The following is a 22,448-nucleotide window of genomic DNA, read 5'->3' as shown; positions in this document are numbered from 1 at the left end:
TGGAGATTTCTCAACAATCATTCTCACGATAGCACAATTGTAAATGTAGTCATAAACATACATTCTAGTCCTGAAATTGACTAACTTTGGTCATTAAAGACAATATTTTCCAAAACAGAGATTTGATAGATTTAGGAAATGAATGATGTTACCGATATTTGAGGGTTGGGTCTGGATTCCAATCATGCCCACTAACACGGAACAGCTGTCTGGCAGCACCCAAATGGTGGGAGCATGCCCCACGCTTTCCAATCGTAGCTGCAGAATCAACCTACAGGCCATTTCTTTACAGACAGCAGAATTACCCAATTGAGTCATTATACCACAGTCCTTCGGGACTTGTTTGATTGACATGAGACAACGAACGAAACATACTTTTGATCATTTAGCACATGTGGACACCTGGTCGTCAAACGTCTCATTCCAAAATCACAAGCATTAATATGGAGTTGGACCCCCTTTGCTGCTATAACAGCCTCCAGTCTTCTGGGAAGACTTTCCACTTGATTCTGGAACATTTTGAGGGTATTTGCTTCCATTCAGCCAGAAGAGCATTAGTGAGGTCTGGCATTGATGTTGGGCGATTAGGCCCAAAGGTGTTCGATGGGGTTGAGGTCAGGGCTCTGTGCAGGCCAGTCAAGTTCTTCCACACCAGTCTCGACAAACCATTTCTCCCTTTGTTTATTTTTATTTATTTTACCTTTATTTTACTAGGCAAGTCAGTTAAGAACAAATTCTTATTTTCAATGACGGCCTAGGAACAGTGGGTTAACTGCCTGTTCAGGGGCAGAACGACAGATTTGTACCTTGTCAGCTCGGGTGTTTGAACTTGCAACCTTTCGGTTACTAGTCCAATGCTCTAACCACTAGGCTACCCTGCCGCCCCGTGCACAGGGACATTGTCATGCTGAATCAGGAAAGGGCCTTCCCCAAACTGTTGCCACAAATTTGGAAGCACAGAATCATCTAGAATGTCATTGTATGCAGTAGCACTAAGATTTCTCTTCACTGGAACTAAGGGGCCTAGCTTGAACCATGAAAAACAGCCCCAGACCATTATTCCTCCTCCGCCAAACTTTACAGTTGGCACTATGCATTGGGTTAGGTAGTATTCTCCTGGTATCCGCCAAACCCAGATTTGTGTGTTGGACTGCCAGATGGTGAAGCATGATTCATGAATCCAGAGAATACGTTTCCACTGCTCCACACTTGGCATTGCGCATGGTGATCTTAGGCTTGTGTGCGCCTGCTCAGCCATGGAAACCCATTTCATGAATCTCCCGACGAACAGTTCTTGTGCTGATGTTGTTTCCAGAGACGGTAGTTGCAACCGAGGACAGACAAGTTTTACACACTATGTGCTTCCCTACTCTGTGGTCCCGTTCTGTGAGCTTGTGTGGCCTACCACTTCGGAGGCTGAGTCATTGTTGCTCCTAGACGTTTTCACTTCACAATAACAGCACTTACAGTTGACTGGGGCAGCTCTAGCAGGGCAGAAATTTGACGAACTGACTTGTCCTATGATGGTGTCATGTTGAAAGTCACTGAGCTCTTCAGTAAGGCCATTTTACTGCCAATGTTTGTCTATGGAGATTGCGTGACGGTGTGCTAAATTCTATACACCTGTCAGCAACGGGTGTGGCTGAAATTTCTGTCCTACTCAAACATTTACACATTTGTGAGCTAACATTAGCATCACAAACACAAGTATCATTCCTTTAGTGAAAGTCATAGATAATACAGTGGCTCAGGCTGTTTGGGGTAACTCAACTACAGTGAGCGAAGAGGAACAAACAACAATAACTGCCAGGGTAGGATATAGCAAACATAACAACATGTGTTAAACCGCACTCCCAAGATGTAAATCTCCCTTTTTTCTAACTTAGGAGGAAAACTGAGTTTTAGCCCCCATTTAAAACATAATGAATAAGAAAAATACCTGATCTCTCCTGTGATGAGAAATACTATTTGGTCTCATTTCCCATTGTTGAATTAGGGCCTTCTCTCTCACGTTTGACCCTTACATCTAAACGTTTATTTTGTGGACAGTTCAATAAATATCAACAACAACATAAAATAGGCAAAAGAAAGTCACTGCCAGATAGTTTTTTAAATTGATTCATAATTTGTGTTTTTACATTTTTTTATTCACAACACCACAAAAATATGCAAATGTGATGGTGGTATTGGTTTTGCATTTGAATATTTAATTTTCTCGTTTCTCTCTCTCTCTCTCTCTCTCTCTCTCTCTCTCACACACACATTGACCTTTGGCTCGTTTGCTCTTACGTGGGCTCTTCTTTTCTTCTCTTCCTTTGCCCTCAAGCAACTTCCAGACCAATGTGTGTCACAGCCTGGAGTACAAGGAGAGGATCTTCACCTCTCAGGTGTGGATTTTATCCAAACTTTAGCCTCCTACTTCATCCGAACATTAGCCCTCTTATGTTGGTCATAGATCAAACAAGTACAGAGAATAGGGAAAGAGGAACAGCCAACCAACTGGGCACACCGCATAATTTCAACGTTGTGAATTGGGTAATATTTGGTAGATACGCTGATCAATGAGATTCCAACCTATTTTAACTAACTCAAAAAGACAGCCAGGAAATTGTTGAGTTCCAAATGTGTTATCACTATGCTTTCAACCAAAGCTCAACCAAATTCCAATGGAAAATCAATGTCAGATTTTTGGTTTAGCACATAAAGTTCAAATGGAAAAACAATTTCAGATATTTTGTTTATTTATTCAACAACTTAATGTGTTATCATTGTGCTTGATCTAATAGCACAAGCAAATGACCTGGATTGCAGTTAATTGAGATTACATTAAAGTAGGCTACATGCATGTGCAGATTATTATAGCAATTGTGAAGATTTCCACAGACCTACGACCCTCCTAATGCACACTTTCTATGATTACATAAGAATTGCCTTAACATTTGGCTATTCTTGGTCTTACAAAAATAATATTGAATTGTGTTTGGTTGACAATGCAACCAAATATCAACTTTTTAAAGAGATGCATCTTCTGCTTGGACAGCTCCATCTGTGCCACTAAGTCTGGCTTTAATTAAATCACATCTCCATTTCAACCAACAATCTAAGTTAAAGAACAGGACTAAATCAAATCAAACTTTAAATGCACTTTAAATACAGTTTGATTTGATTTAAAAATGCACTATGCAGAAATCCCTCCGCCATTTCCTGGTTGCTAAAATTCTAATAGTTTGCCTAATTTCAGTTTATGTGACAAAACAAGCAAGTGTAGTGTAGAGAATCATTGTACGATCTAAATCGCTGTGAAATATCTTTCCCATATCCAAAAATATTGTATTTTCAGCTGTTTCAAGCTGATTTACCAAACTGAAAGTAAGACTCAAAAACAAAGACTGGGAAGCATAGACATAGTGTACATAGAACAGATCTACCGCTTCTTAGACTTTCTTTCAATGAGAATGACAGATCTATATGGCATTGTGCTTATCCCCATTTCCTCTTCTATCTACTCTGGCACTGAAGAGTTCAAACCCTTAAAAAAACGTTTTGTCACCTGCTGTTTTCAGATATGCTTGACGAGGAAAGGCATGAAGTCAGTTCAGAACAGACTCTTCAAGAAAATGGTGAGTGTAAATGACAGTCGTGACTAGGCTAGAGACAAAATAATAATAATTCCCCTTCCACTCACGCAGCATTAAAGAGGTCCCTCTTTTGTAGGCCATACTCAAAGTGCTGACTTTACAAGCGCCGACTGAGACTGCACCCCCTGAGGTGTTGCGAGTGTATTTGAGCGCTGTGTTTTGTGTCTCTCCCTTTAACAAGACAGGACATACTGAGTGTGAGGAGAGGACTACAGGCTCGTTTCCTGCCTGAGGGATCAAGGTTCTAAACCCAAATCAAGTACCACTGCACATTTATAAGATGTGTTTGTGTTCCATGAAGTTTTCTCATCATTCTACGTTAATTGCGATCAATGAAATATATTGAGCACAACTTAAAGAAATAAACATGCCTTATTTAAAAAGTATAAAATGTTAATTTATATGATATTAATATAGAATTAGTATATTTATGAATTAATTTATGTATTATTGCAGTGATGTTTGACACTGTTAATAGCTTTTTATGGTTTTAACCTTCTCTCGCTGCGAGTAGTATTTTCAAAATATAATGCATTTCTGTGAAAATTGTTCTAATGGCATGCCTGCTGTTAACATAGCCTGAAGTTAATTTCACTTTTAAAATGTTTTATAATGTGAATTCAGGTAAACTAAACTACCTTACTTGGCAGGGATATATGAAAATAGTACTTCAACTTATTCATGTTATTCCAATGGACAAATATCCATTTGAGTATCAGTTTGAGTGTCCTTTGCTGAGTAACTGTTATGCTTTATATAATCTCACATTGCCAGACTCATGAATCTCACATTCACCCTGCTTACCACTGTACCTGACTACTTTCTGAGCAACACAAAGGGGAAGGCTGGATCGAGGCTTTGCTTTTACATATAGAGCTCACCAGCTTTTAGTCCTAAAAAAATTAAATTAGTTTGCATTTTCTACCTCGTTAGTTGGAAATTCATGGGGAAAGAAAGGGGTTTTGGGATATATGCCAAAAAGAAGGTCTGAGGTTAATACAGGCTTAGGATATCGTAGACATTTTGTTCTATGAGATACTACAGTATCAGTCAAGTATCATGACTTTTATGAATTATGAAGCTGTTATGAGCTTGTTTTGATTACATAAATGCTTAAAAGTTCACAAAAAGTTGTGTTAGCTGATGAAGATTGTCTCATAGAACAAAATGTATAATATCTCCTAAGCATGTGTTTATCACAGATCTTATTTACCACAGACCTTTATCCACCCCCCCCCACAAACCCATTCATGTTTTGGCCAATGTGCCATGACGGAGTGAGCCTCTGTTAATACCTAAAAAAGACGACATTACTATTGCTCTCTGTTCAGCTGCCTACCAATCCGTTTATTAAAACTTTTAAAAAAATATGCTGATTACCAAAAATAAGAGGCAAAAACATTTTTTTAAAGACCTTGTATTTTGAAGACAAGTAGTGCTTACAAAGGTTTTCTATTTTCAGTAAAGACATTGACAGTCCGGTTCAGATTGACATATATACAGTTGGTACAAAATCTACCCCTGACCGACCACACAGTCCCACAGTCCCCCCCCCCCCCCCCCCAAGTGACACTTATTTTTTTTTTTTTAAATGTAAAAGGTGAAGCTGGTCACATGCACAACCGTCATCTTCCCCGTACGGGTTTGCCACCTTCTCAAAGGAGACTGTTAAAAAAACACACGCACACAGACCGAAGTAGATTGTTCTTCCCTCGGATCCATCTTAACCGATGGGCGGACAGACAGACGGAGTCCGGGGTTCCGTCTTTAGTATTCTGCCTCCAGGCAGCTCCCACAGTGGGATTCACTGCCACACACCCAAACATCACCATCCGTCCACCCCTCCTATCGATGAAGGCCAGGGGCGTGCTGGAGGAATCGAGGACACCCTGCAGACAAAGGACCGGGCTCTGGAAGAATGGCTTTAAGTGCTCCGGCAGTTTTCTAACCGCTGCCGACGCAGCAACCGAAAATTCTAGGCTCAGCAGTATTTCTTCATAGAAGTATCTCCCCTTCGTATTCATGGCCTGTGGAACCTACAGAAGGAAAGGAAGGGGGAAGAGTGAGGGGGAGGAAGAGTCATGAGCGCAGAAGGTGCCTTTGTAATCCCTCCACTTATTATTACAGCTATTCATCAATCTTGTGAGGCTATTCTTAGCACGGCTATGTGCACCGGGGGAGTGGGGTTGCTGTCTCCCTAGATCATTGGTACAAATCGACTGGAGGACATTTGTTTACCACACACACTTAATTGGGGACAGACAGCATTTGTCATTTGTCTTGCCAATATCAGGCCGCGGGGAAGGTAAGCAAGGACTCCCCTCCTCCCCTTTTACTCATCTATCTTTAGCTCTGTGGACCTTTTCTAGACATGCAAGAGGAGTTAAAAATAGAGTCAGCCGCAGCCAAGAATAGAAGCAAGCACAGAACACACACTGACCTCGTAAGGTGCTTGCTGGAGGCATGCACCTCCATCTCAGTGCTTTTGAACTCGTTCAGCTCTTTTCGGATAGCCGCCTGCAGAGGAAGAAAACGAGCGTTAGACTAGAGAGCATCCTTAAGCAGAGGCTTACCACGCACCCATCGACCCTCGCATGCATCGACCCACAGTCTGCAAAACTCAGCACGGAGAGAGTAGTAAACAAAAGAAAGATGACAACAACAAGGTCTTAGCCACAAGGACATAGTCTGAGATATGGAGTGAGAAAAAAAGCTGAAGCTAGCTAGAAAACAGTGAGACATTCTGGCTCTATGGGGGAGGTAGCCAGGGCAATAAATAGGACATGTACATCGCAAAATGCTCAAAAAGGGTATTTGCCAGTCAATTTACCATTTGAGTGGGGAATCATTAATGTTGTGTGGAATGTGAAATATGGGAGATGCAGTCGAAGGATCCTTGTTTTTGACATGGTTGACATTCTCACATACACACACACACCTTGTCAGCTGCCGAAAGCCTGGTCCAGGGCTTGTCTGCTCTCCTGTCATAATCTTGAGCTTTGGCCACCTCGACATAATCGCTGAAGCGGATGAGAATCTTTCGGTCCCGTAGTTCGTCGACTGTGGGCCGCTGATTGAGCTGAAATACACAATGGTCTGAAATTCCTGTATTCATCTGTGGTTTTGGCATCATAATGCTGCTCTCATAAAAGTAATAGTAGGCTTATACAAGATTTTTTGGGACATAAATTTGTATGTCTTATTATGTTCTTCTCCAGAGCACTTCCAAAAACAAAGATACAACTAGTGTATAGCATGAAATAAATAGTGTATAGCATGAAATAAAGTATAAAAACAGAACAAGTACTTCAGTCAGGAGTAATGGGATGTCTGCATAGTGTACCTTACTGTTAGTGTATTATTACATTGCCAATAATAACAATAAATTAATAATAATACATAGTAACTAAGTAGTGTAATAAAAAAGTGTAACATACCTTTCTGTTGAGCCGCTGTTTGATTTCCCTCCTCTCCTCTTGTTCAGTCTGGTCATTTCTCTCTTTAAACCAATGAGAATAATGCAATTAGTGATAGACAACGACACTGATAAGAACAAATGAGAACTTGTTCTCAACTAGCCTACCTGGTTAAATAAAGGTGAAATAAAATAAAAAACTTGAGGTTTCAACTGATTTTCATCAGTTGTCCCCCTAATCCACATGTCAGTGATGTCACTGTTTGACCCTAAACCTTATCTATGAGTGAATGATTATGAAATCATTACCAGTGTCCCACTGTGTTTGACTGTAGACACCGCTTTAGATATTACAAATAAAGTCTAATCTATGGGGATATATATGTATATTTGAACCATTTAAACATAATTCTTGGTCTAAATGTAAATCTTGTTTCACTCAGGGTCAGATCCAAATTCCCATAGAATCTCGAAATTAAAACGCTTATGTAAGAGAAACACAACCCTAGATAGAGCCTGCCCAAAATAATATGTGCTGTTGGTCAGTTTTCTAAACGAATTTCACAACATCAAGTCATGTTACAGTATGTATGTTGGAAAACAATGTGTGCTCATCCTTTCCCTCTCCTGAATTTTGCACGAGTGAATGTGTGTATCATAATACATGTATGTATTGTCCACCTTGGTAGAGTCATTTAGGACCTGCGCATGAATTTCACATTACTCAATGAAAAGAAACATAAAAAGTGCAGAAACGTAAATTAAAAGGCAGTTTTACAACTCACGTTTCAGAATATTCCGGCTTTCCAACTCCTCAACGTTCGGCCTCTGGCTGAGTCGCCTGCGAAAAAATACCAGAACCACGTTCTGAACCATTTTCGATTCAAGCTAGGTCAACATCAAATAAGTAGACTTTTAAACCAAGTTCGCTTATCATTCTCCTCAATGTAGTCGTTCTATTGGGGAACACCTTGTTTTTCCATCTCGCGTCTAAACCTCGACTATGATGCTTTACTAGAGGCGCCCCCCACATCTGGAATACACACAGACGCGCAATTTCTTTGTATTTCACGTTTTACCGCTGTTGAAACCTCTGGCTGTCTTAACTTATTGTCTCAAATCGTGTATTATCAGAGAGACGAAGAGCAAACACTAGGTCTACTGTCGTCTGCTGTTGCATGTGCAGCTGCGCGCTTCACTGTCATCCATTGCAGTCTACTCCACACACACAGGCAGCACCCTTCTTGAACTGAGTCGTGATGCGCTACTCAGGCGAACCTCCCCCTTTCCGGACTGAATGTATCATTTGCTATCGGGAGGAGGTGCATACGAGATTCCCACTCAAGTTATCCACGATCATTCAGACAACATTTCTCAGTTTCACAAAGTTGCTTCTATTGTTCAAATGCTTTTGTTTCAAATTGTAAAATTAGGTTACAATTAGCCTTTATTTATTATCTTGACTCACCTATCTAAATGTATATACTCCTGATATGGGTAGCTAGCTACAACACATCTATAGGCCTATCTCAAACTGATTACAAAAGTGTATATACGTTTTTTCTTAAAATATAATAAAAATGATGGGATACTAATAAGATGGTCCCCGGGTCATACAAATAAGCAACTCAAAATAATGACTAATTCATGTTTGCTTAAACCTCACCATCAAAGCTTCAAACAGTCCACAAAAACCAAATGCCCGTGACTTTAGAGTCACCTGTGCATGTGAGCATTTCAAAGACTTTGATATCAATAATAGATAGGGCTCAGCCCTCAGTGCATGTGGCAAACTCACCGCCCAAAAGATAAAGGTAGCGAGACAGAGTGCACCACACAACCTCACAGCATGTCTCGCCCCCGACCAACTTCAAACCTCAATTCCAGAGCTCTGAGTGAGGACCAAAGTCAGGTCACACACCTTGAAGTCGCACGCGCTGAACTCGCCACTGACGTGCCACAGCTGGGTATTGTGGCAGTAGTGCCAATTGCCCTCCCACACTGCTGCTCTTTCCCTCTGAAGAGGTGATCAATTTGCTGGAGCCCTAACAGTTATAGGCAACGTATATACGTACCAAATGCATACAATGAAATGCAAATTACTGAAAAATCATGCTTGTATTCAAGACAATGTATTTAATAATACTACTATTACGACAAGACAACTAAACAAAATCAATGTTATTACATTTAGTAATCATTGTACTGTTTGTCTTAGGGTTTGATCATAAGAGTTGGATGATGACATTGAACAGCATAAAGAATACAATGGCTTCAATTGTAAAATGGCATAGAATCAGCTTGATCTCCTCTGTCTAAGAGGCGTGGACCTTTTTTAAATATATTTTCAGTGGTATTGTTAACAAACACACCCCTATAAAGAAAATTAGAATTAAAAACAGATTCTACCGTGATCTTGCAGAGTTACTCCACCTCAAGAATTGCATTTGGTGAAAGGCTCGGCACCCACATACTCAAATGAGAACTAAGTGCACTTAGGCTACTAATAAAGTTAGTTACTTTAAGGAGCAGTTCTCTCTCGGTCTAAATCCAAGACGTTCTGGAGAATAAACCCTCCTCTTCACAGCTGCCCATGTCCCTTAATGTTGATGATGTGGTTGTTACTGACAAGAAGCACATGGCTGAGCTCTTTAATCACCACTTCACTGAGTCAGGATTATTTATTTATTTATTATTTATTTATTTATACTCCTTTTTCTCCCCAATTTCATGCTATCCAATTGTTTTTAGTAGCTACTATCTTGCCTCATCGCTACAACTCCCGTACGGGCTCAGGAGAGACGAAGGTTGAAAGTCATGCGTCCTCCGATACACAACCCAACCAAGTCGCACTGCTTCTTAACACAGCATGCATCCAACGCGGAAGCCAGCCGCACCAATGTGTCGGAGGAAACACCATGCACCTGACAACCTTGGTTAGCGCGCACTGCGCCCGGCCCGCCACAGGAGTCGCTGGTGCGCGATGAGACAAGGATATCCCTACCGGCCTATCCCGGACGACGCTAGGCCAATTGTGCGTCGCCCCACGGGTCGCGGCTGGTTACGACAGAGCCTGGGCAGAGTCTCTGGTGGCACAGCTGGCGCTGCAGTACAGCGCCCTTAACCACTGCGCCACCCGGGAGGCTGAGTCAGGATTCTTAATTGACTCAGACATACCTCCTTGCCCATCCAACATTTCCTCATCTCTCACCATTTCTAATGCGACTAGCCCTGACCCTTCTCCCTCTTTTTCCCCTGCTCCGCTACAAAGTTTCTCCCTGCAGGCGGTCACTGAGTCCGAGGTCATAAAGGAGATCCTGAAACTTGACCTCAAAAAAACATCTGGATCAGATGGTTTAGATCCTTTCTTCTTTAAGGTTGCTGCCCCTATCATCACCAAGCATATCTCTGTGTCACACCCTGATCTGTTTAACCTGTCATTGTGATTGTCTCCACCCCCCTTCAGGTGTCGCCCATCTTCCCCCTTATCTCCTGTTTATTTATACCTGTGTTCTCTGTTTCTGTTGCCAGTTCGCTTTCTAGTTTTCACGGTTTTTGACCTTTCTGCCTGCCCTGACCCTGAGCCTGCATATCATCCTGTACCTTTGCCCCACGACTCTGGGTGATCTACCCCTGCCTTGCCTTGACCTGTCGTTTGCCTGCCCCTGGTTGCTGTAATAAACATTGTTACTACGACATAGTCTGCATTTGGGTCTTACCTGAAACGTGATACTCCAACCTTTTTAACCTGTCTATCCTTTCTGGGGAGGTTCCCATTGCTTGGAAGACAGCCACGGTCCGCCCGTTATTTAAAGGGGGAGATCATGCTGATCCTAACTGTTATAGGCCTATTTCTATTTTGCCCTGTTTATCAAAAATGTTGGAAAAACTTGTCAATAATCAACTGGCTGGCTTTCTTGATGTCTATAGTATTCCCTCTGGTATGCAATCTGGTTTCCACTCAGGTTATGGATTTGTCACTGCAACCTTAAAGGTCCTCAATGATGTCACCAGTGCCCTTAATTCTAAGCAATGTCAATCAATCAAATGTTTTATTTATAAGCTGTTCTTACATCAGCTGATGTCACATAGTGCTGTACAGAAACTTAGCCTAAAACCACAAACAGCAAGCAATGCAGATGTAGAAAGACCAGAACCTAGGAAGAAACCTAGAGAGGAACCAGGCTATGAGGGGTGGCCAGTCTTCTTCTGGCTATGACGGGTGGAGATTATAATAGAACATGGCCAAGATGTTCAAATGTTCATAGATGACCAGTAGGGTCAGATAATAATAATTACAGTGGTTGTAGAGGGTGCAACAGGTCAGCACCTCTGTGCTGCTATTTTAATTGACTTGGCCAAAGCTTTTGATACGGTAGACCATTCCATTCTTGTGAGTATTGGTGTCTCTGAGGGCTCTTTGGCCTGGTTTGCTAACTACCTCTCTCAAAGAGTGCAATGTATAAAGTCAAAACATCTGCTGTCTCAGCCACTACCTGTTAACAAGGGAGTACCCCAAGGCTCGATCCTAGGCCCCACACACTTCTCAATTTACACCAACAACATAGCTCAGGCAGTAGGAAGTTCTCTCATCCATTTATATGGAGATGATACAGTCTTATACTCAGCTGGCCGCTACCCGGATTTTGTGTTAAACAATTTTTAAAAAAAAAAGCTTTCTTAGTGTCCAACAAGCTTTCTCTACCCTTAACCTTGTTCTGAACACCTCCAAAACAAAGGTCATGTGGTTTGGTAAGAAGAATGCCCCTCTCCCTACAGGTGTGATTACTACCTCTGAGGGTTTAGAGCTTGTGGTAGTCACCTCATATAAGTACTTGGGAGTATGGCTAGACGGTACACTGTCCTTCTCTCAGGACATATCAAAGCTGCAGGCTAAAGTTAAATCTAGACTTGATTTCCTCTATCGTAATCACTCCCCATTCACTCCAGCTGCTAAACTAACCCTGATTCAGATAACCATCCTACCCATGCTAGATTACGGAGACATCATTTATAGATCGTCAGGAAAGGGTGCACTCGAGCGGCTAGATGTTCTTTAACATTTGGCCATCAGATTTTCTACCAATGCTCCTTATAGCGAACATCACTGCACTCTATACTCCTCTGTACACTAGTCATCTCTGTATATCCATCGCAAGACCCACTGGTTGATGCTTATTTATAAAACCCTCTTAGGCTTCACCACCCCCTATCTGAGATATCCACTGCAGCCCTCATCCTCCACATACAACACACGTTCTGCCAGTCACATTCCGGTAAAGGTCCCCAAAGCACACACATCACTGGGTCGCTCCTCATTTCAGTTCGCTGCAGGTAGTGACTGGAACGAGCTGCAACAAACACTCAAACTGGACAGTTTTATCTCAATCTTTTAATTCAAAGACTCAATCATGGACACCCTTACTGACAGTTGTGGCTGCTTTGCGTGATATATTGTTGTCTCTACCTTCTTGCCCTTTGTGCTGTTGTTTGTGCCCAATAACGTTTGTGCCATGTTTTGTGCTGCTACCATGTTGTGTTGCTACCATATTGTTGTCATGTTGTGTTGCTACCATGCTGTGTTTTCATGTGTTACTGCCTTGCTATGTTGTTGACTTATAGGTCTCTCTTCATGTAGTGTTGAGCTGTCTCTCTTGTTGTGTTTTGTCATATATTTGTATTTTATATATATTTTTTAATCCCAGCCCCCGTCCCTGCAGGAGGCCTTTTGGTAGGCCATCATTGTAAATAAGAACTTGTTCTTAACTGACTTGCCTATTTAAATAAAGGTTCAATAAAAAATTAAAATGAGAACAGAGACTTATAATTTCAACAGCCTAACCTTGCCATTTTGTTTGATAAGCTGACGGGTGGAGCTGGGGAACCACTCAAATACATAGGAGTCCATGAGATCAACATGACAGTTAGCATATTTTGAAACTATACATCGTTGACTGAAATGACAACAAAAACAAGAAACAGAGTTGAGAGTTTGGCTTGTGATATTTTAGACAGCTGTGCTAGGTTCGGACATTTATACAGCATTTATACATTTATAAGAATCAATGTCAATACAGACTTCCTACTAGCAATACTGTTGAATAATTCATTAACTTGTTTGTCTGATCAATTCGTTTTCCAAGGAACATTAATACCAGGCCATGTTATTTTAGTATTTCCAGAGATGCACAAATTACAGCATTTATTTTTCAGTTTTAACATCTAATATTTATTGGTTCTGCATGATTTTATGTAAAGTTTTGTCAGCCTAATACACCATCTTGTGTCAGATATGCTCAATTCAAATCAAACTTGTTTTGTCCAATAAGACATTTATTTGTGAACATGGCAGTATAATAGTCTGTCCTCCACAAAAGAAAAGAACTTGACAACACTAGCCACCAACTACAGTGAGCTCCAAAAGTATTGGGACAGTGACACTTTTTTACTTTAGCACTTTGGATTTCAACTGTGATTTGAACCATGATTACAGATAATCCTAAATGAATCGTGAATAACGATGAGTGAGTAAGTTATAGACACACAAATATCATACTCCCCCAAACAATGCTTAACCTCCCCTGTTATTGTAATGGTGAGAGGTTAGCATGTCTTGGGTGTATGATATTTGTGCGTCTGTATACGTGTCTGTTCTCATCATTATTCACGATTCATTCAGGATTATGGGTAATCAGGGGGGCATCCACATGAATCTATAAGTGTTTAGAAACACATTTTATTCTTATTTAAAATAAAAAATTACTCCAAGATGACACTACATTATTTACAATGAATTTCTATTGGGCACAAAATAATCTGGAACACAACCAAAACAAACAGCAAATGCATCCAACACATTTGTAGAGTCACAAGCTTGATGTAGTCATTGTGTGCTATGAATATGGGACCAGATCCTTAATTCTTTCCACTTTAATACACACAAGTGAATTTGTCCCAATACTTTTAGTTCCCCCATTTTAGGGTACCATGGGCAAAAAGTATGGAATTTCTAAACGGTTCACCCGATATCGATGACAATACACTCAAATTAAAGCTGACAGTCTGCACTTTAACCCCATAGTCATCGTATCATTTCAAATCTAAAGAGCTGGAGTACAGAGCCAAAAAAACAACACCATTGTCACTGTTCCAATACTTTTGGAGCTCACTGTGTATCCTACATCTGTCTCTCCAGTGCGAGTGTGTGATAAAGGCATAACATTTTCAACAAATGAAATGGAGTCACTCTCAAAGCCCCAATGGACGCTATATCACCATGACGTTGACCTGGCCGCTGTGTGGCTTAGCGACAGTTTCTCGTGGAAATATTTAAGACAATGGATTCTTCCCAGGGAACCCTTACTACAGTGTAGGCCTAATAACAGCTGTGTGTATGTGCAGAACATTGGCTATTCTTGGCAAAAAAGTAATATCTTAATTTAGGTTATTTGGAGACAGAAAGTCGAGAGACTAAGCGCTCATTAGATGTTTTGATGTTTCCTACCATATACATTTAATTTTGACCCAAGGACAGCTGTCTAAGATACAGTACAGTTCAGAACATCTACTTTTCTTGAACATACTGTAGAACATGGGATGATAATGCAGTGTATTGCAGGTGTATAGGTACCCACTGTCCTGAAATGGCTATTCAGTCAACAATGCGCCTTTTAAAGGCATTTTTCCCAAACACTCGCAGAGACATGGTAAACGCATATCGGCTCAAAAGTAAATTACCTTAAAAAGTCTGTTATTGTGTAATGCTTTATAACACCCCTCGGATTGAATCCCGGCCTATTCCCAGCTAGCACATTTGGTCCCTTGGAAGTTCTTTTGGTTACCATTGGTTCTGGGAACGAAGCAATATGTTTCCCGACCGGTAAAACTGAAGGTTTTTTAAACATTCTGAGAACGGAAGTGAATTTTGTCTGTTTCCCGGGAACGTAACATTTTAGTTTGCAAGGAGGTTTTACTATGGTTCCCTGAAATTTTTCCTGGGAGGTTTAATTTACATTCCAAGAACAGAAATGATAGGTTATAAATGAACTTTCTGAGAACACGTTTCAATAAGACTTAACACTGCTAGCTTCGGTTAATTGTTTTGAACTTCAAGCACAGATAGGACACATGGAAATTAATTTGCTTAGGCATTAATCATGCAAAGATTTTTTTTATAGTGGCATGGCACAGAGATTTGAACTTATGATCTTCTGTTTTTTAGCCATGGAATTAGTCCACTGCGCCACCAGGATGGAGCTAGTTTAACATGTTTTTTAAACTCATACAAAGTTGTTAATTTTAGGCTATTCAAACAGACCCCGGTTCAAAGGAAACAAGCACTCATTAACAACAGGTGTGGCCAATTAGTAGGCGGTGGCCAACACACCTGAACACACTTAACAAGATAGAAGAAAGAAAGCATTTTGTTGATGCTGAGAACAGAATGATTATGTTTTTAATGACATTCTTAGAATGTTCTCTGAACGTTACTACAGGTTTTTATGGAACATTTTCTTAATATTCTCGGGAACAATTTGAGAACATGACTTTAAATAGAACCATGAGGAAACTTTTAGGAAACGTTATGCTGAAGTACTGAAATTTCCACAGAATAACGTTGTTTGTTAATGTTCTTGGAACAATGTGAGATTATGATTTTAAATAGAACCATGAGGACACCTGTGGGAAAAGTTATGCTGAAGTACTAAAATTTGCACAGAAGAACATTTGTTTCTTAACGTTCTCTGGACTATTTGTGAACATTCCCAATCTCATTTTGGAAACGTTCCTAGAACATTTCCAATATGTAAATTAAATGTAACCATGTTTGAACTTTTAGGAAACGTTCTGTTGAAATAACAAGATTTTTTATATTTTTTATCAAGTTCCTCAAATGTGCTGGGAATGTTCCAAAGCCAAGCAACTATCCTGCACCTTTCCGAGAAAGTTGTGGGAAGGTTGTATGCAAAATAACCATAGGACAACCACGCTCCACCAAGCTCTAAGAAACATGGTTCTCAGAATGTTATGTGCTAGATGGGTATTACTCAAATTGTCTATTTATGTAAATATGTAAAGCATTGCTTGTGCATGGAGAGAAAAGGATAGACAGCCTTGAGTGGGCGGTTGCAATAGGCATTCGCTTCCTTTTCTCCTTCAGCCACAAATTGGCAGCCAAAAGAAGGCAGCCAGACTGCAGCGAGCAGTCACAATAAACCAGCTCTCCACAAAACACACCTCTTGCTGGCCCGGAGTCTGGTCGAGCGGGTAATGCTCTTGCCTCCGAAACCATACACTTCCCCTGTAGTGGGGATCCCGGTTCTATTGAGGCATGAACTCTACACATTTCTGTCTCCCTTCTTCTGCTCCTATCCTGTCATAAAAAAAAAAGAATGAGTTCGAGATTCCGCTCTTCTTTAAAATGGAAAAACCCCATCTCCTGCATTCTGGCCTACTGTAACTGTATTGCCCTTCCCCCACCATTTCTCCTCACATAACTCCTCAATAACACACATTTGAGGAGGAGTGGGGAGGCGGAGAGATAGGAGTGCACTGTGATGTATTATTCAATAGTCTCCAAGCTAAGAATAGCACCGGCGAAGCGCCGCCACAGCAGAAGTGGCAGGCAGAGAGCAGAGTGCTATAGATGGAAAGGTCATATCACTCTGAGACAACGGACAGGCAAGGTGTCATTATCCCAGTGAGAAGCTAGGACAGCATCTTTTCTTCTTATTTTTATCTGGCTGGCGGTTTCTCCGACGTGGAAAGAGGCTCAGAAAAAGACGATTCAATCTAAGCTAGCAGTCATCTTGGGAGATCTGAGCCCGGAGTTATAGACTATTTTGTCATTCATTAAGAGTACCCTTGGGAAATAGGCTTTTACTCCTCCATTAAGCTTCCCTCTTCTCCACCATCTTTAGGGCTAAATATAGTTGGGCTTTCCCCTCTCTGAAAAAGCGCAGTGTAACCAAAATATGGAGCATGCACGGCAAACGGGCATACACGGCATACAGCGCAACCTGACAGAGCTTGAGAGGATCTGCAGAGAAGATAGGGAGAAACTCCCCAAATACAGGTGTGCCAAGCTTGTAGCGTCATACCCAATAAGACTCAATGCTATAATCTCTGTCAAAGGTGCTTCAACAAAGTACCTGAGAAAAGGGTCTGAATACTTACGCAAATGTAATATTTAAGGTATTTAAGAAAAACCTGTTTTTGCTTTGTCATTATGGGGTATTATTGTGTGTAGGTTGATGAGGGTAAAAAACAATTGAATGAATTTTAGAAAAAGGCTGTAACGTGACAAAATGTGGAAAAAGTCCAAGGGGTCTGAATACTTTCCGTATGCACTGTACGCACTAATGGCACCACCGAAAGAAGGAATAAGCAGCTCAGGACCTCAACAAAATGTCTACACTGGTGTGGGAATCAGAACGTTTACCATTTACAGTGGACCTTTTCATATGTGGTCTCTATTTTGTCTGGAGGTAACAGTGGCTAGAAAATGGGAGCACAAATTGCAATATTAGTAGGATAATCCTACTATGCCTGCCCCTTCCCCTTACCTTTCAATGTTTGCTGATTTCAGTAGTCTGGATAGGTAGGAGCAATGTAGTGGTGGAGCTTTCACCACATTGCTCCTGTGAGTAATCTTCCACAGTGATCCCTCAGGACTCTAAGTCTTGGTCCTGGAGGCCCACTGTGTATGCAGGTTTCAGTTTCAACCAAACAATCACATAATAACCAGGCTTAATTCAACGGTCAAAACTAAGACATTTAGGGGGAGAAATGTTAGATGTATAGCAGTCCCCTGAATTTTGTTCAACAGTTCATCTCAATGGGCCTAATTCAGTACATATTGCCTACAGGACACACGGTTGTTCTCCAAGACCAGGATTTGGTGACATTTCTTTACACACACAAGACAGAATTTCGCAGAAGCAAATGGCAGTGCACATGACCATTGAGCAGTGAGCAAAAATAACTATAATATTTAAAATAGACAGGAAAGCATATTAATCGACGGAAGTTCCAAATACAACTTGCAATTGCATTGTGTGCATCGAATAAATCCATTTAAATACAAAAATAAAAATTGCTTTATGCGCAGATCGGTGGTCTTTTGTGTGACTAGCCTACAATGGTGCTCTCAATGTGACCTTCTCCCCCGACAGCTCCACATCTCACTCCCATGCTAGAGGAACCCCCTGTCTTCACAGAGCACACTGCCTGGGGCCTGGGGCTCTTACGCAAGCCGGAGTCATGCAGCTTTGCTCTGACCTTTTACATAAGGTGTTTGTTTGCAGCTGGTAGTGAATTGTTTTTGTTGTCCAGTGACAATATTACACTTTGAGGACCCTGTGGTCCGAGCGGGAACTAAGAATAGCTTGAGGTTGATCGTTTCCATGGGTCTGACTGTTAAATCTTTTTCTTGAAGATGAGTAGCACTCAACTGTGAGTTGTTACATGGCTGGTTACGTAACATGATGGTGTACCCCTAGCTTGACAAAATGGTGATGAGCAACACAGCAGTTATAGTTCTTAAATTCCTTCACATTCTGTCCTCGTACCAACATGTTGTGTTTTTCCGCAAATAAGAAACCATACAGTACGAGAACATTCTCTAAATGCTTTTGTTTAGAGAAGTGTGATGTATCCACATCCATAGTGTCCCGCTGGCCTGTACATAGCTAAGACTGTTACTGGAAGTTCGAATTCTAATAACTTCCTCTGAGGGAATGTCTTGTGTGTGGTTGGCACATACAGTAAACCAAAACAGTACACAAACACAAATGAGGCAAAAGAAAACAGGAAATTCAGCATTCCTGATTTCTTATCTTTAACTCTCCAGGAACATTCTTGAAATCAAAGATGTTTTGCTCTTGAAAAGGAATCTGGGTATTTTACCACCATAGTGAACCACGTTCTAATTGTATAACTCAGGTCCACAAATGAACCACATTTCGAGTTTGCAGGATCTTACTCCAATTGGTGATAAAATCTCTCTTCCTCAACTAGGGATTGGTTTGGTCAAGACCTTGATTAGTTCAATCAGCTGGTTTAGCACCTGGCCGCTGTAAAATTAATCCAACACAATAGAGCGACTGATCCAGGATCAGGATTGGCCGAGTCCAAGCATCAATTCCAAAGTATGTACAAAACAATGCCAGATTAACTGACGGATGCAAATCAAGTCAATGCAAGCCAAGGAGGTAATCCTCCTAGATCAGATCGTCTTTCTCACCTCCGCTCTAAACCCTCCACTGTTCAACATTACATAACCACTACCATTAAGTTTACATTTTCATCCCTTCCTAACACTCATTGTTCACCGTTCAGACTCTCCACTCATGGACATTCATAGGTGAAAAATCTGTCAATGTGCCCATGAGCAAGGCACTTAACCCTATTTGCTCCTGTAAGTCGCTCTGGAATTTACTGTATTTATATTGACATTCATATGCAATCAATATCAATGGTGTGGTCTTATGTCCCGAATGAGCCTTCAGGTTAATGTCTTCCATCCAGACCTGGGTTCAAGAACTATTTTAAATCATTTTTCAAATACTTTATTTGTGATTACTAGTAGAATAGTTCCAGACCTGCAAACCCTGCCCATATGGCAGGCATTTTAAAGATTTAAAATAGTATTTGAACCCAGGTATGCTTACATACATTCTAGGGCCGCCCAACTCAACTGGTGGACCGTGGTCCAGACCCGGACCCAAAGAACTGGACAACATTGCATTTTGTCATATAAAAGTCAATCCATTGTTTCTAGACAGCTTCTTTTTTTAAAAATCAACCGGACGCAGTGGGCCTCTAACTCAGCAACCTCTTTTTCTCACTCTCTCTCTCTTTCTCCCGAAGCAACACCCGTCTCTACTAGTGCCCCGTCTAATCCAATCGAGTGGTTATATGCAAATACAAGAGGCCACGTTTTACCCAATCACATTAATCCAAATATCCTCTGCGGAACCTTGGGACAAGCAGGCGAAAAAATAAACAGAAAGATTTAACCACGGTTCAACTGTAAATATCACAAACAGGAGCTTAGTTACCTTTATCTTTCTTAATATGGCTTGTTCAAAAAAAAAGTTGACTGAAAACCGTATATTCAAAGACGAGTGGACGGAACAGTATTCATTCTCCCCGCAACTAGCACAAAACCAATGTGCCTGATATGCAGTGAGTCCGTAGCTCTCGTGAAAAGTGCCAATGTTAAACGCGATTATGGCACCAGGCATAATCAATTCGATCAGACGTATCCCCTGAACACAGAGGTGAGAACAAACAACTTAAATCCCAATATGAGAAGTCCACTATAGTCCTTGTCAATTCCCTTACAGCCCAACAACGTGCAATGGGGTGTTCACTGAGGATAGTTTGGGTTTGGGGAAAAGGAAACATAATTCAGACGCTGAGATGGTAAAAGAATGCGCATGTGTGAAGTTGCTGACACCTTGCTTTAAGGTAAACAAAAATATGACCTCGGGGAAAGATCAAACAGATCCCACTGTCAGATTCCACAGCAACGAGGAGAACTGAAATATTAGCTGAAGTTTTAACTTCACAAGTTGATGAGGCCATTCAGAATGCACCATGCATTTCATTAGCTGTGGATGAATCAACAGATAACACTGATAATGTCCAGTTTCTGGTGTTTGTCAGATTTTATAACGAAACAAAGAAGGAATTCTGTGAGGAGCTGTTGGGCTTAACACATCTGGAAGCACACACACGGGAGAGGATATCCATGAGGTCATCAAAGGGAAGTTGACAAAAAGGGGGAGAGATTTAAATCTGTTTTAATTTAAGGGGCTTTATGGGAAACATGTTAACATTGCCAAAGCAAGTGAAACAAATAATAAACAAAAGTGAAATAAACAATAAAACATTAACAGTAAACATTACACTGACAAAAGTTCCAAAAGAATAAAGACATTTCAAATGTCATATTATGTCTATACACAGTGTTATAATGATGTGCTAATTAAAGTACAAAGGGAAAATAAATAAACACAAATATAGGTTGTATTTTCAATGGTGTTTGTTCTTCACTGGTTGTCCTTTTCTTGTGGCAACAGGTCGCAAATCTTGCTGCTGTGATTGCACACTGGTATTTCACCCAATAGAAATGGGAGTTTATCTAAATTGGATTTGTTTTCAAATTCTCTGTGGGTCTGTGTAATCTGACGGAAGTATGTGTCTCTAATATGGTCATACATTTGGCAGCTCAATTTCCACCTCATTTTGTGGGCAGTGTGCACATAGCCTGTCTTCTCTTGAGAGCCAGGTCTGTCTTCAGTGGCCTTTCTCAATAGCAAGGCTATGCTCACTGAGTCTGTACATAGTCAAGGATTTCCTTAATTTCGGGTCAGTCACAGTGGTCAGGTATTCTGCCACTGTGTACTCTCTGTTTAGGGCCAAATAGCATTCTAGTTTGCTCTGTTTTTTTGTAAATTCCTTTCAATGTGTCAAGTAACAGAATTCTATTTGGCCCTAAATAGAGAGTACACAGTGGCAGAGCCCCAGGACCAGCTTGCTTAGGGGGCTCTTCTCCAGGTTAATCTCTTTGTAGAATTGAACGTCTATTTTCTGGATTTTGATAACTGGCGGGTATTGGCCTAATTCTGCTCTTCATGCATTATTTGGTGTTTTACGTTGTACACCGTGGATATTTTTTGCAGAATTCTGAATGCAGAGTCTCAATTTGGTGTTTTTCTCATTTGGTGAATTCTTGGTTGATGAGTTGACTCCAGACCTCACAACCATAAAGGGCAATGGTTTCTATAACTGATTCAAGTATTTAGCCCGCCCGACTAGCATCACTACTCTGGACGGTTCTGACCTAGAATACGTGGACAACTACAAATACCTAGGTGTCTGGCTAGACTGTAAACTCTCTTTCCAGACTCATATCAAACATCTCCAATCCAAAATCAAATCTAGAATCGGCTTCCTATATCGCAACAAAGCCTCTTCACTCACGCCGCCAAACTTACCCTAGTAAAACTGACTATCCTACTGATCCTCGACTTCGGCGATGTCATATACAAAATAGCTTCCAATACTCCACTCAGCTAATTGGATGTAGTCTATCACAGTGCCATCCATGTTACCAAAGCGCCTTATACCACCCACCACTGTGACCTGTATGCTCTAGTCGGCTGGCCCTCGCTACATATTCGTCGCCAGACCCACTGGCTCCAGGTCATCAATAAGTCTATGCTAGGTAAAGCCTTATCTCAGCTCACTGGTCACGATAACAACACCCATCCGTAGCACGCTCTCCAGCAGGTATATCTCACTGGTCATCCCCAAAGCCAACACCTCCTTTGGCTGCCTTTCCTTCCAGTTCTCTGCTGCCAGTGACTTGAACGAATCGCTGAAGC

At 41.1% G+C, this 22,448-nt stretch overlaps 1 protein-coding gene across 1 annotated transcript in view; it reads right to left on the bottom strand.

The window, feature by feature from the left end:
* Positions 1-5,189: 5,189 nt before the first annotated feature.
* Positions 5,190-22,448, bottom strand: part of LOC115102618 (phosphatase and actin regulator 3-like) — a 56,372-nt gene continuing 39,113 nt past the window's right edge. Inside the window, exons 8-12 of the mRNA XM_029622750.2 lie at positions 7,839-7,894; positions 7,076-7,137; positions 6,577-6,717; positions 6,079-6,155; positions 5,190-5,674 (exon numbers count right to left, since the gene is read on the bottom strand). Coding sequence (XP_029478610.2) covers positions 5,659-5,674; positions 6,079-6,155; positions 6,577-6,717; positions 7,076-7,137; positions 7,839-7,894 — 352 coding nt within the window. The 3' untranslated portion in view covers positions 5,190-5,658. The remainder of the gene's footprint in view (positions 5,675-6,078; positions 6,156-6,576; positions 6,718-7,075; positions 7,138-7,838; positions 7,895-22,448) is intronic.

This window comes from Oncorhynchus nerka, linkage group LG20, assembly GCF_034236695.1.
Source record: "Oncorhynchus nerka isolate Pitt River linkage group LG20, Oner_Uvic_2.0, whole genome shotgun sequence".
NCBI classification, from domain to species: Eukaryota; Metazoa; Chordata; class Actinopteri; order Salmoniformes; family Salmonidae; genus Oncorhynchus; species Oncorhynchus nerka.
Note: the sequence above shows the minus strand (reverse complement) of the source record. Positions and strands in the feature narration are given on the sequence as shown.